The sequence below is a fragment of the Erpetoichthys calabaricus genome, chromosome 7 (assembly GCF_900747795.2).
Source record: "Erpetoichthys calabaricus chromosome 7, fErpCal1.3, whole genome shotgun sequence".
In the NCBI taxonomy this organism is placed as follows: domain Eukaryota; kingdom Metazoa; phylum Chordata; class Cladistia; order Polypteriformes; family Polypteridae; genus Erpetoichthys; species Erpetoichthys calabaricus.
This window is the reverse complement of record NC_041400.2, coordinates 44367729-44384025: the sequence shown is the minus strand read 5'-3', so window position 1 is coordinate 44384025 and position 16297 is coordinate 44367729. Positions and strand designations below refer to the sequence as shown.

General features: G+C 34.5%; 1 protein-coding gene across 23 annotated transcripts in view; it reads right to left on the bottom strand.

Moving 5' to 3' along the window:
* Positions 1 to 16297, bottom strand: part of LOC114654324 (receptor-type tyrosine-protein phosphatase delta) — a 2007901-nt gene that overhangs the window by 273890 nt on the left and 1717714 nt on the right. For all 23 annotated transcript variants that reach the window (XM_051929989.1, XM_051929990.1, XM_051929988.1 and 20 more), the window contains one exon: positions 4196 to 4337. In XM_051929989.1, the coding sequence (XP_051785949.1) occupies positions 4196 to 4337 (142 nt within the window). The remainder of the gene's footprint in view (positions 1 to 4195; positions 4338 to 16297) is intronic.

Below are 16297 nucleotides of genomic sequence, written 5' to 3'. Positions count from 1 at the left end.
ACACTTAAAAGTAAGACTTACAATGTCTACTTTAAAGGTAAATTAACATATTATTTGCTATTGTATTATTACCTGCAATGAAAAACTGTCTAACTTTATATAGATAAAGTTAAATGTTTGTGTCGAGAGTAGTATTGTATAGTAATTTTGAAGAATTAAAACTTTATTTGAGGACAACTTTGACAAGAGGAAAAAGTTCCCCATCCCTTCAGAATGAATAGTTGTGCTTATGTAATAAGCTTCTCTTCATACTTGTGTCAATGTTGCAAACTGTCACCACGATCTAAGATGCAAAAATGGTTTGTGAAGCTGCCTGGAGAGCAGAGAAAGTCTTACCCGGGCGAGTCAAAGGACAGCGTGGCTCTTTGGGTGTCTGACAGTGACAGTATCTTTCTTCTGGAGCTGACCTCTGACAGTTAGTTTGAGTAATATAGAATTCATTGTAAGAGTGATTTAAAATTAAAGAAGTGCAGCACCTTTCCTTTGTAAGTCCATAGTGTGACAAGATTATTAGAGAGGAGGAGAATGTGCATTATATCTGCATAGGCATTGTTAGGACTTATGAAATATGAGAGTAAATAAACAACATATACAGTAGTAGTATGAAATATTGTACTGTAGTAATAGCACAGTACACAGTAGTAAGATGAATAGCACAGAACCATAAAGTGAAAAGTCGAAAGAACACCTGAAGGGCTGGCATGTGGAATTGCATGGCATGACTGTTTCCACCGTCACAAATCGATTCCTATGAAAGAATTGTCTATTAATAAAATTAATAATGGTCTGTTCTATTTGTAGCAGCAACAAACAGTAGACAAATTATACCTCCTGGTGTTTTGCACTATGCCACCTTAAATAAAAGTAGTTTGGTACATAGTTCTTGTGTTTTATTATATTAAAATGTGATGTCATTGCAATTTTCTTATTATACATTACATTTTTACATATTTCTAATAATAATAATACACTTTATTTATATAGCGCCTTTCCCCAAACAGTAGACACACTCATTCTCCAGTAGTCACTTGAAAGTCCTCGATGGGTAACAAGTTTCTGAAATGTGCAATACACAGGCTTCAAAGCTCCCGAGTCCAACAGAAAATGTATCTAAACGGGCCTGAAACGGACACGAGGGGCATGTAATGTGGAAGTCAATATACCACTGCATGACAACTACAATGTAGGGTTTCTTAACCTCTGAGGTGTGCAGATCTGTCCTGGCTGCAGCTGGATACTACTTGAATTTGGTGTTAGACATTCTGTACTAATTGAGGATGGAAATATAAGCTTTACAATGATACACTCACAATACTTACTGTAAGCATCCAAAATGTTAGGAAAGTAATTGCTAGGACTATAAGACTGTCACATGAGGCTGACACAAAACAAAAACGTTGCCTTCAAAATCTTCTTTATGTGGAGGAAAAATGAGGGGTTCATAAAGAAAGAAAGAAATCATTCGTTTTAAAACCCATAGTAAAGTAAAAGTGTGTTATTCCACTTTAACTACATGAAAGCAACTTTTTTGTTAAGTTATCATTGCATTTCTTATCCACGGTAAGTTATTAAATGACAACACATTGCAACCATTTGCACACATTTATTGCCGCTGGACCACAGTGAAGTCCAATGCCTTACTGCCTGAGGTTTCCTAACTTTACAAGTGCCTTTTCTTTTAAACAGACAAGAATGTTAAATGTGTCTATTAAAAGGGTGTAGTAGTAAATGGGAACATCAAAGTGTCAGATTAAGTGAGGCAGCTATGCATAATAGATGGTGTTTTATTAATGAATTTTAATAGAAATGTATTTCACAATTTTAATTAATATAAATAAAATTGTACTATCAGTCTTTTAAAATTTTCAGCTTCATTTGATGCTATTTAGACGTTTTGCACACTTTATCTAATCTGATCTAATCTAAGGACCTCATTTCAAAACTCACATATCTTGTCTGTTTGTTCGCTAATCACATGAAAATGAGTGGACCAATTTTTTCATACGCTTTGAACACTAAGGACCTTATTTCACAACTCACATCATGTCTTATCTGTTTATTGTTTCCTAATCACGTAAAAAAATGGCCAAACAGATTTTTACAAAAGTTTGCATGTAGGTTGTTGTTGATCCATCTTAAAATACAAGCTATATGGCGTGATGTGATGGGGGAATCTTACATCACACAAAAGCAACTATACTGACTTTCATGAAATGTTGTATTTACATTATTGTGCATGCATTTTAAAATATTGGCTTCTTAAGAGTTTCAAAGAATTTCATTGGGGAGTTGTAATGGGAATGAAAATACCACAAAGTTAAAAAAAGTTTCATTCTGAATAATTGTACAAAAAAAGGTACGACATAAAAAATAGCAGTATTTGCCTTATCAAGAATTCAATAATTGAACAAGCCATCTATTGATGTGGGATGAAACACCAAACTGTGAAAACACTGGAAATACAGTAGCCTTCATGGTTCTAACCCAGCAAGGAGTTACAACAATGATGGAATCCAACCATACACAAAAAGACCAAATTCTCTACTCATGAGAGCGGTGAAATTGATAGCTATCTGGGAGGTAGTGTACATGACGGGTGAGACACCTATATTTCAGTAAGCAATGGCAAAACCCATACAAATTCTAGAATCTCAAGGGAGCCCTTAAAACATGAGAATGGCAACTTTCAGTTTCATTTGTTGAAAAATCAGCTTTGAGATTCCCCCTGGAATATGTGAACCACCTGGTATTCTTAAAAGTGAACATTAAACAAGTACAAAATATTGAGTAAAAGGTTGCAGCATAAGCTGAACATGCTTAGCGAAACCAATTCAAAGCAGAAATTATTATGAATATTCATATGATGAACATGACAAACAATAACTTTGCATGCTTTGGAAAGATATTATACATCCATTAAAAATACATTAGACAGATATATTATAAATTAATATCCAATATTTTGAAAACTGATAGCAAAACAAAGCTATTAAAAAATAAAGGTGTTTAAGTATATACAATCCCGCACACAATACTATTCATTTCACAAAACTATGATTAGCAGAACCATATCCTGGATACTTATTTTAATTGAGCACATCTAATTTTAATGACTGTATATATATTTTAAAATTCAGGTAAACAGCTAAAACTGTGTGAATAACGCAATTGCTCTTTTGTTCTCTACTCTCTGGTCTTGAATCTTTTAGTCAATTCAAAGCACATATGACTTATTTTGAAAAAAGTTTCACTCTTCAATAACAGTATGCCATTTCAAAAAACTTACACCAAAAATAAAGATAAGAATTCAGCAAAAAATAACAGTAAACAAAGAAGAGAAATCTTATCAAAAGCACTGACATAAAAATACCATATTGTAATAATTACATTTGGAAAAATAGTTGTGAATTTTTTTATGTTAATTTTTTGAGTGTAAATTGCACATAAAGAAACATTAAAACTACACAATTAAAAATAAGCCGTATATAAAGTTGAGTACACATCCAACAGGCAAAAAGGTCCAATAAAAGTAAAATCAGAATACTAAAAATCGCAGCGTGACGCAAATGCTAATTAAAGATAGCAGGTCAAATATTTCAAAGTTTTAGAGCCTCTCCTAGGTTTAAGAAAAATTCTGATGACTATGCATTGCTTTTTCAGAAGGTTCAAAGGATATTTATTCTTTAAGGGAATACTTTAAATGTACAGTTAGTTAGAAATGGTGGGCGGATTGCTAATTCAATACTTGCATTTGCGTGTGTTTTTTAATGGCTCATCCTACAAGGATTTTGCCAGTGTAGCAGAAAATGTAATTACTACTAAGTAAAGTTGGCAGTACTAAAGCTAACAATGAACGAATAACCTTCACTAATTTAAATATTAATCAGCCCTCTGCAAACACTCAAGGTCACTCTCTTTAATTTGCATTTTTTGAACTCACTGAAACCTCATTGCTCACTATAAGCAATCAGATGGATGTAGGCGGTGGCTTCGAGGCAGAAATACAGTCTGTATTTTCATTTTAATGAAGCTGCTTATAGCTTTTGGTATAGAGTCAAACTTGTGTAAACACCATGCAAACAAAGAAAATTAGATACTTTTTTTTTAAAACCTTACCTGCTGAGCTAGAAAAAAATGGCATAATGTTAAGAACAGGTCTATTTAAACAATTTTTTTCTGACAAAACAGGACCTACCACGTAAAACAGTGAGTCTGCTGGAAGCACTAGTTTCCCCAACACTGTTGGAGGCAACACATTCATACATAGCCTCGTCTCGAGGAGTGCGCAGAGGCTGAATTCTTAGCACAGACCCAGATCCATCATCAAATTCTATCACCTGCAGGTGTGAGAGACAAGATATGTTAAAGGAGTTTTTTTGTTCGCAATAGTGGGCATAACATGCACTACAGATTAAACCCCTGAATGCACCACTGTTGAATCTGGTAAGTATACAAAGTTATGATTTGCTCACTTTTTAAATAAATAAAACATATATGCACACACACACATACATACATATGCACACACATCCCATGCATTAGACAGTCTCTTAATTGAAAACAAATAAGGGAGAGAGTTGCATCAGCATATGAAGCCTGAGGAAAAAAAACACATGAATGTTACAAATAAGCTGGGCACTTTCAGTTTTTTAACAAACAAACCAACAAACAAAAAATGACCTTAACAGGGAGAAGCTCATGAAGTGGTATTTTCTTTTTTTGTGTGTTTCAACAATATGGCATACTTCCACACAATCAAATGTCAGCAAGGACATTCTTGAATGAGTATTTAACTGAACAAAGCATTGATTATGACGCTCAAATAACATGACTTTTCAGAAAGAACACCATTAGAACATTAGGCTGTAAAACCAACTCTTTTAAATATATAAGTGTCTTGCTTACTTTATTTGAAAAAAAAATCATTTTATTTTTTTACTAATTTGCAGTATTATACAAATTAGTTCAATGATATGTACTTAAGCCTTTTAAGAAAATGCTATTTTCAACTATGAGTCTTCTTAAAACGCCTAGACAAAAAACTACAGTAATATTTTAAACTCTTGCCTTACAAGTTAATAAACAGGGCTAACTTATTGCTTAAAAATAAGTACATATCCAAAATGATGTTATAAAGATATATTACATTTGTGTGAGACTATAATGAAAATAATTCTGGATGTCCCCATCATGCTTGTGCAGTTCCCTTTGACCCCAGGGGTATGGTGTCATGTTCAATGCCCCGTGGAAGTTTTCACATTTTCTTGTTTTACAACACTGAATCACAGTGGATTTCATTTTGCTTTCTTGACACTGATCAACAGAAAAAGACTCTTTAACATCAAAGTGAAAACAAATATCTGCAAAGTGGTCTAAATTATTTAAATATATAAAATACAAAATTGGTATGTACTGTATTATGCATTCACCTCCTTTAATAAATAGTATTATTAATAAAATGCTTTTATTAATGTTTAATAAATCAAACGCACCTAAATCATCACAGGTTCAGCCAGTTGGTTTTAGAAGACACATAATTAGTTCAATGACAATCACCTGTCTCTAGTCAAGGGGTTTTTATTGATTGTCAAATAAATGCACCTTATCTGGTAGGTCCAACTTGTGTTGAGTCAGTATGGTGGCCTAACCTACACAATGAAAACACGCCAAGTAATACAAGTCAGGGGATGGAAACAAGAAAATATCCAAATCACTGAATATCCCTTGGAATACAGTTAAATTAATCATAAACATTTAAAAGAGTATGACACAGTTGTAAATCTGCCTAGTGATCATACAAGAAGACAATGAGTGATGGAAGATACCAAGAGACCTGTGAGAATTCTGAGGGAGTTACAAGCTACAGTGGATTAGACTGGATGGGCCGTGCAGACATCTTTTGGTGAGGTACTTCTCTAGTTGCAGCATTATGAAAGAGTGGCAAAGAGAAGGCTAGCAGTAAATAAAAGACACAAATGACATCTTAGCTACAGTTTACCAGAAGGCACATGGGAAACTCTGAAGGTTTTATGAGAATAAAATTGAGCCTTATGGCCATTAAGCTAAATACCATATTTGGATTAAACCAAACACTGCACATTTTCAAAAACACACCATCCCTATCTTGAAGCATGGTGATGGCAGCATCATGCTGTGGGAATGTTTCTTTGTATAAGGGCTTGGGAGACTTGTGAGGGTAGAGGGTAATAGGAATACAGTAAAATACAGGGAAACCCTGGAGGAAAACCTGATGCAGTCTGCAAGAAACCTGCATATTGGGAGATTTGTTTTCCAGCAAGATAAAGAGCCCAAGTACAAGGCCAAAGTATTATGCCTAGAGTGGCCCAAGTGAGAGATCAGAGAATTTGTAGGTGGACTTGAAAAACGCTGTTCACTCACAATCCCCATGCAACCTGACAGAGCTTGAGCAGTTCTGCAAAAAATGTTAGTATCCAGATGTGTAAAGGTCATGGTTGGAATTGCTGTCACAGGTGCATCTACTAAATACTGTCTTGAAGGACTTGCGTTCAATTAGTTTATGTTTTGTATTTGTGAATTATTTAGACCACTTTGCTGAGATCTGCTTTCATTTTGACATTAACAAGTCTCTCCTATTGATCAAGGTAAAAAAGCCTAATTAAATTAATTATGATTTAATATATAATAATGAAATGTGAAAACTTCCAAAGAGGTGAATATTTTTTAAAAGCAATGAAGTTAGTTTTATGAAAGTTATAAACTGTAACAGAGGCTTTAATTATTTATTATTTACATAATTATTTATAATACTTGAGAATTTTTTTTTTCTAAGACTTAAGACGATCAAATCAGATAACTCTTATATACCAAGAGTATACATATTGTTTTGTATCTTCCCCCACCATAACGTATCATCTATGGGGAAGGAGCGAAAGGTTTAGAGTCGTCAAAAATTTTGATCTCTGATTTTCGATGGATCTCAATGTTTCAGGGTCCCCTGATACTGAAAACATTGATATCTCGATGATGGGTGTGTGGCTGTATATGTGTATGTGTCTGTGTGTTACAGTTTCTTGAGGATGGTCTAGAGCTAAAATGGCTGGACATAAAAATACCAAACTCAAAACTTAAGCCTGTTATAAGATGATGATGTGCTGATTAGGTTTTGACCCAAATCATGTAAGAGAAAGAGGCACTCTAGAGAAACCCTCAAATACCATAATTCTGCAATTTATTATGAATTCTTCTTGTCAACTGCTATCATTCTGAGCTATTTTATGATCAGAAAGATCAGCATCAGAGTGGTAAATAATTACTGATATGTTACAGAACAGTTTGGGTAACTTGGTTCCTGGGGCGCAAAGCCTACTGGTGCTCATGTCCAATTTTTATTTAACTGAATCAGCTGCAAAAGATTGTGATGAGAGACTGAAAACAGCTGAAGAGGAAGACTAATGGAAATGTTCAGCCTGTAGCTGTGGCGATCCACAGGACAACTGACGGAGCACATGTGGGAAATGCCTAACAATGTTTAATGACAATGACAGCATATGCTGCAGGACTTACTAATGCAACTGGAAACTGTGTTTGTAACTGACCACTTTCTTCTGTAACGCTATGGTTTGTGTTGCTGATAGACTTACAGCCACTCATAAACATGCAGTTCAAGAGACTTTTTCCATTTTCCCCCAAATCACTTGAAAGAAGTGATATAGGCCACAGAAGGACTAAATGGATTAAAAAAGTAAGTTTGATTATTGATTTTGTTAAGCTACAGTGTGATAATCTGGCTAATTACCTCTCACAATGTGGCCTGATAAATATGAAATCTCCATGACTTGACTTGACAAGAGTGTCTTTTTCTGCACAGCTGGATAGTATATTAGCATGCAATATTATTGACATGAAATATAAAAGCTATCAGAAGCAGCAACAAAGTGTTAGAATTACTGAGAAGAATGATAAAAAATGTAGGACCATAATTTTGCTTTCAAATCCTAGATATGCCCATTTATATACTGTGTAGATATAACTGGTTTTTTTTTTTTTTGCAAAACAGTTACAGATGCCAGATTTCTTTCTGGATTCTTGGTGAGTTGTACCAACTAGCTCCATTGCATCCATAATGTTTATGTTTCTTTACAGAAAATATTCATCCACCTGAGCCACTGTCAAAGGAGAGGAAAACTACTATAGCTTCCTCAAAAAAGGCTATGCCAAAAAGCTACAATAAAATTATTTTCAAGTTGTGTTGCCATGCTTTACAAAATAAGGAGACTGCCACCTAGAAGTGTGTGAATTCTATAAAATGTAAGGCTTTTCTTTCACTTGTGGACTAGTGATCTATTGGCCCAGCTGCGTGGTGGGACATGCTATTCATAACATTAAAAAATATTGATTCATTTAACAAAGGACGGCTCTATGGCAAATAATATCAGCCACAACGGCAAAAACCAACTCACTTTAAAAATACTTTATTCTTTAAAAGACTAAAATTGTACCTAAGGGGGTATTACCTTCAAAGATTATTCTGATAATTTATAGTGTGAAGTTGAATCATTGGTCACAAGATACCTGAACTGTGTAATCATTTCCAGTTTTATTACATAAAAATGTAAAACATTATGCTCAAAAATAAGTTACTATAGAAATGTGCAAAATTTAGAAACTGAACTTTGAAAAAAACAACTTTCTTTAATAGCTGAATATTTTTAAATGGCAAATTTTAGTTTTTATTCAAGTGTAATCTCCAATATGTACTATTATTGTTTGTTTATACATATATTTTGTCTATTTTGGGGTTTTTACACAGGAGGAATCCATTTCTGACATTATTTTTATTTTTCATCTTAGAATTTAAAATTGTTACTATCTTGCTTTTCTGTGTTTACATTATGCTTTGAAGATGGTCATGTGATCAAGTCTGCTGTGTTGGTGGCATCACCAGTCGTTTAGTATGGTGGATGCAAATACTTTTAATTTTCTTATTAGCAATATTTAGATTTATTTTAGGTACATCCTAACGATTTTTGTGTTCTGATTACGGTCCACTTTATGAATCTGACTTTTGGTTCCGTCTTGCCTCCTGAATATTGTTTTCTTGTTCTTGTTTTGCTCCTCCAGAATTCTGATCCTTTCTTACCTTTTGACAATGATTTTTCATTTTTCTAACAGCTTCTGGATTTGGGCACCCTGCATGTCCGCAACATAATATGGAATTAAGATTATTATCTATACCACCTATAATGTGCTTTCTTCCGGTACAGAAATAGTGCAAAATTATGCAATTTATTAATGTGCAGGATATAGCAAACCAGGTCCAAAATTGACAAAACCAATGTTTTACTGTGAGGCAGTCAAATACTTACTCCTCTACAATTAATGTAAAACATGGCATCCGTACTGGAATAAAAAGCAATAGTATATAATGTGAGTTACCTGGTTTATACATTTGCTTATAGTTAGGTTTAAACCAATTGAAGAAAGAAAGAAAGAAAGAAAGAAAGAAAGAAAGAAAGAAAGAAAGAAAGAAAGAAAGAAAGAAAGAAAGAAAGAAAGAAAGAACTTTTGCTATACAAGTTAATAAATGGCTTCATTTGCATTTACTTTGCAGAACATGTTAAAGCCAGCACAACACAATATTTAATATGATGAGAGGATGATGGTTTTTACAAAATTCAAAGAATAAAAAAACTGCCGTAAAGTAATAATCTAGGCAGCAATATTACAGATGATCCGGTCATCTTGGCATTTCAATAAAAGCTTATCCTCACTATGTTAGGATTGAGCACTTGTGGTAAAACTCTTGATGTAGTTGCTCATATTGCTTTACGATGACCGAGGCAGATTTGTACATACTAATTCTTTCTCAACATCTTTCCAGAGTCTTGCTCTGGTGCTAAGTGTCACTACAGTTTTATTAAGTAGTCTTTTACTGACCTTTGAGTGGGACCTCAGAGTGGATGGGAAATATTAACATCAACAACGAGACCTTTGTCGGAAACAACTCAAGTATATCATATATCACCACAATCAGGGGCCTTAAAGTATAGCTAATAAAAATACACAGCTACAGTATGTCTTATAAACTGACAAAGCCATATTCTACGCATAAGTAGCATTTGTTTCTGTTTTATTCCAAAGTCTTTTACATTTTTATTAAAGGCAATATTGTGTAGAGCAAAAGTATAAAAAAATAAAACAAATTACTCTAAAATAAATAAGCAGACTGAAGCATATTTGGAAGTTTTCATTGTTTCAATTTACAATAGCTTGTAGGATTCAATACATGCCAACCATTCTAGATCCAACTTGAAGGAGCTTAGACTCGGTCAAAAGAAGGGCTAAAAAGCCGTGAAATAACAGAAAATGAAATTACAAGTTAAAAACTTAAGTTTTTGTCATCCAGTTCAATTTGAAGACTCATAATGAAAACAGGTATTTACCTCTATTTTTCATGATTAAGAAAATCCACAAAAATATTTTATAATAGAACCGTATTAATTAATGATAGAATCATGGTGGTGCAGTGAATAGCACTGAAACCTGGATTTGAATTCTAGTTCAGGCACCTTCTATGTGGAATTTGCACTTCCTCCCCATGCTTGTATAGGTTTTCCTCCAGTATCCTAAAGACATGCACATTTTATTAAGTGGCAACTCTAGATTGGGAGAGTGAGTGTGGACTGTTGTGTGAGACTGAACTGTAATGGAGTAGTGTTCTGATCAGGGTTAGCTGCCGAAGTATGCTCATTGCTACATGGAATGGCACCTGTGACCCTGAACTGGATGAACAGATTAGAGATTTGATGATGGGTATATGTATTATTTAACAGGTTTAAAATGTATGACACACAAGCCTTCCATTCATTTTGAAAGCCAGCTTCATCTGTGACATGGTTACAGATCCTAGGCTAGTCTACCAGCTTATAGTACCAAGAAAGTGCTGAAAGATGACAGCATACCTTTAAATTCATTTATCCTTTTAGGAAACCGGTGTAATCAAGTTTTAGAATTATGCAGAGCTAGTAAGTAGGATGGATTGCAAGGCAAATGAACAACCATGGGCACCATTTGATGGGGTAGATTTATAAAACACGAAATGTACATACGCAGCTTTCTTTGTAAACATTGGAATTTATAAAAGAAAACTTGAAGAGAGCACATACATATATATACATATATATACTGCATATACGGCAACTTTGACCCATCTGTATCCAAAATCCGGAATGCTTTACCTATACAAATTCTTCTGGATATTACTGTGGAACATTCTAAAAAATTCCTAAAAACTCATTGCTTTAATCTGACTTTTTCATAGCTACTTTTCGGTTGTTTTCTTAATAGACTATACAGGCATAGAATTATCATATTCTTCAGGAAATTGCTATTTGTACTAATCCCCACTATTCTCTGCTGTTTCTTTCCGATTCTTCGGTGGTGGCGATCTGTGGCACCACCTGATCAAGGCACCATGCAGCCTCCTGAGACACTGGAATGAAGCCGGATGTCTCAGCTGTCCACGAGACCAACTTCATCAAATCCTATCATGTGAAGCATGAAAACTAAGAGGTTTAATTTAGGAACATTTATGTTAGGTAGAATGGCCAGAGGGGGGCTTTTGGCCTTGGAAGCTCTGCAGATTTTACTGTTTTTCTCCAGCCTAACTGGAGGTTTGTTTTTTTTTTTTTCTGTCCTCCTGGCCATCTGACCTTAACTTGTTCTGTTGTAATTTATTCTTTAATATATGCTGCCTAATCGTAATCTTTTTCTCTTCTAGTAACTTTCTTTGTCATCTTTTAAAGCACTTTGAGCTACATTGTTGTATGAAAATGTGTTATATAAATAAATTTTGTTGTTGAATGTAATATTTATCAAAAACTGGGAAATGACGCAAGTAGGTAAATATAGCAAAACCACATAATTGAGGACTCATGCATATAATAATTCATATCACTGAGATGCTATTAGAATGTGTGATGACGTGACAAACATATTACACCTCAGAAAAGATATTAGCAATATACAAACCCTATTTTAGTTCCATCTTAAGAGGGCCAATGCTGCGTATCTGCACTGGAGAATGTTTTTGTTTTTTTGTAAGTAACATACAGGAGGGCTACCTATTATTACTTCTCAGGAAACTGGCCAACAGTTCAGGAATATCTCAGCTAAGCTTGACTCCAACATGCCCACTTGTGCTGGAAGCCACTAACCAACTGGCAAGGTGCTACATACAGTTTCAATATGGTACGGGTGTACATGCATGAAACAACCATTTTTGCCAACAAAAAGTGGCAATCTTAAGTAGTGTCTGGTTCTACTAATGTAATCAGAGCATCGAGAATTAAGCTGGTTTTGTTAACTGTCAACAGTTACATTCTATTAATACACCTGTGACTTGGTACTGTACACGGTGGCTGACTTGTTGATAAGGTAACCAGCTGAACCCTACATTTCACATTTGGCCTGTACTATTCTCTGTAATAGCATGTTCCAAGTAACATGCGGTTACCTGCTCAAACGCTGGTGACTTATGCCTTTCCCCAACCCCCAGAGTGCAAAGAAAAGGAGATGTAATGTCATGTATGATCTTGTGCCAGCCAGACACTCTTGAATGCCGGTGGTGCACAGCATTATGCATATGTATTGGGTTGATTAGCATGCTTCATATATGGTTGTTTCAGGAAGGCAACCAGGCGAGGTTGAAAGCGCGTCCACATAGAAGATGATTGTGATTTATAAAGGTAAATATGTGCATGCCAGGTATAAATCTGATTGTTTTTTTTTTTTTTGGCATATGCATTTTCATGTCTTTTGGTGTATGCATATTTTCACACTTGAATCCATGCTAAATGTTACAAATGAAACCACAAGTCTGTAAAACAAATACCCACTCTCACACAAGGCAATACAGCTGCCAATAAAAATATTGTGTATGTCTCTGGGATTGTGGAACAAAACTGGCGGACCTTGAGAAACCCATATAGACATGGGGACAGCATGCAAACTACACACAGAGACTGTGACAGTACCTAAGCCCAGGTCTATGCATCTGTGAAGCACAGTATTAAGCACTGTACCACCATTTTCCTCTTTATTAAGCCAGCATGTTTTCAATAAGTTAAAAAAGTAATGAATGTCCATGGACAATGTGATTTTTATTATTTATAAAAAATAATTGTTTTCAAATATTTAATCTAGCAAGTCTAAATATTAGTTTAGATTATCTTGCATTCAGTGCTGTACTGTCTGATTAAGGATTAGTTTGTGTTCCATGTTGTAATAGTCACATTTTAAACATTAGATAGATAGATACTTTATTAATCCCAATTATTTGAACTTCCATGTTGTAATAGTCACATTTTATACATTATTTGGATTTGATCAATATCATTTGGCCTCTTGTTTCTTTTTAGGAATGAATGAATGATTTTTGGAGTGTAGGTAGACTTTCTTTTTTGTTTCCAGCAGTAACTCTGTTGTACAGCAGGTTCACTTAATTAAAGCAAGAGTAACTTGAAAACTACAAGAAAGGTGAACTGGAGGCATGCTGCTAACATTTTCATGAAGCTTTATGTTAAAAATTGGTTACATGAAGATGAACGATAAATTGAAATAAAATGTAGTGCTTGCATATCTCACCTGTGCACAATGAAAAAAATGGGCATTTACAAAAAAAAAAAATGTATATTTAAAATATAGTGCCAATAATTCACCAAATATTCTTGCAAATTATTTTTTTTTTGACACAGCATGCTAATAACGTAACTTGGTTAATTAATTAAAGGAAACCTTATATAGGGTCGCCACACATAGAAGGGCAAGAATCCATTTCCTAGCACACACCTTCTCAAGAAGTGATTTGAAAGCCCCCTTTGTAGGAGTTATGATCTTAAATGCTGTCTGATAGATAAATGTATTTAAATGTAATATACATTATGTTTCTGCCTTCAGAATATTTGCACAGAGGATTTTCAACTGGCATATAAATAATTGAAATAAAAAGGAATACATATGTAACATATCTGAAACACTGTAAAAGAAAACTGAAGCTGCTCATGGAAAAAAAAATCTCTAACTTTATTTTGTTTGCATGTATTCCCTTTCTCAACTCTCCCACTCTTCGGCAGTCCTCTGCCCACATCTTGCTTGCTCTTTGCTCATTGTCTCCCAACTGTTAAGAAGCTGAAGGATGACTGACAGGAGAAAAAAAAATTGAAAACTTTATCCATGAGTTGAGAGTGAGCACTCGCAAATGATATATATTCAGATTTGTATTTTAATATGAAGCTTTTCCTGAGAATGTGATGAATTTTTCATCTCAAAGCGAAGTGTTCTGCTTCCTCATACATCTATCTCATTGGTGACTGGGACTCACCTTCATTTAGTTATTAGTTCATGCCAGTAGGGTATTCAATGCAACTGAATTCAATTTATTCTTATTAAGCAAACTTCCACTGAATAGCTCAGTATGCTCTAAAATAACTACAAATATATAATTAAAATAAAGAAATTACATATAAATATCCAGAGTTATAGGCATAGAGGTGAGCTTTGAAAGCAATCAATACTGTCTGCCTATACTTTAGCATAACAAGAAAAGGCATCATCTTATAAATAGCTTCTCTTTCCTAGAATACATATTGAATAGACAATTTCATAAACTGGAGTGGCAATCGCTTACTTTCCCACTACCAGGTATAAAGGTTGGAAATGCCCAAGGTACTCACACACCATTGATAAAAGCAAGAAAGCATATCTGCAAAACAGCCTAGATGCTACACATATGCTTCTCTCTGACGCCACAGCACTGCACTTTTGTTTATGGCCAAGGAGCCAACCTAATAAGAAATCAAGAAGTGATTTCTTAGTAAGTTAAAGCATTTTAAATAAATAGTGTGGCAATTAATGATATTGCAAACAGATTTTTGAGAAATTGCATAAAACTACCAACAAGAATTATTTGGTGAACACTGTAAAAAGACAGTCAAGAGCATTTTTGCTAAATTTCTGACATCAATGTCCTTTTGGTTTGACGTAATTAGAATTCAAGGATGGTGGAAAAAAAAAGACAAATATTATGAAAGCACCCGCAAACCTCTGTTTGGGTTACGCAAGCTGCAAAACAGGTGAGCTAGTGAAACAAACTTTCCGTAAATGGCCCTATAAGATGCTCCCACAGGCATATGGAGAAAATTTAAGAAGCCGGACGGTAGTTACTGTTTGAAACTGTGCACAAGTCTATTAAGAACAGAAGATCACAAAAAAATTAAATAGCAAAAGGAAGGACACTTTTAATTAAATGTGCTCTTTATCTTTCATTTAAAAAAATAACTAAAAAATAACTGATCAACAAGATGGTTTGGCAGATAGCACTGAAATCTGGTAGTAGGATTCAATGTTTGATTTAACAGTCAAATGTTTTTGCTTTGTTTTTGCAATGTATAAGGATGGTCAGGTGAGTTCATTGGGACGGAAGAGAATCCACAAGGATATATTTTTTTCTTGGCAAAGTGATCAAGTCATCCCCAGGCAGACTTGTGAGGATGGGCTTTGAATGTGCTATATTTGATCTGTATGCTGTGATAAAACTGTAAGATTACGTGCAATCAGCTCTTGAAAAACTGGCCTGGTAGATAGAGTATCTATTAAGATAATGTGCTTCATGAATTTGTTATAAGCCATTTTATGTGTCATGATAAAAGAAATTATGTGAAAAGCACAATATTTTTTTAACAGGGAATAATTTAATTGAAAATGTCTCTCAAGGGGAAAGATAAAGTAAGCAGTAGCTTGACAATGATCACTGATGTTTTGCACGTTGAAACAGAATTATTACTTATCATCTGGTGCCTCACTGAAAATACAGGACATGCAGTTTTGCTGTGATGGGAAATGAAGTCATGAAAGACAGCTGTGACTCTGTCACCAGACGCTTTTACAAATGGATCAAGCAAGTGGAAAGAATTACAGTGGATACCTCTGATCTTATATAAGACAAGTGAAGAGTTTTATACAAATGTGCTACTTTTACATGCTGCATACTTACAGTTTTCAGATAGATCAGGATAATGCTTTTTGAATGTCTGTTCAAAAATGTTCCATAATAGCTGCCCAGTTTTAAACAGTTGTACATAAAATAATATCAAACAGTAGGTTTCCCTAATGAAAAAGCACTGCATCTGAGCAACAGCATACAGCATGATGCCACAACTTCTCCCTCTTTCTCTCTCTCGCTTCCTTTCACTCTCGCTCTCCCACCCTGCCTGAATGTCCAATGGATCACTCAGGGCTCTGAAAGAAAGTTTGCTTT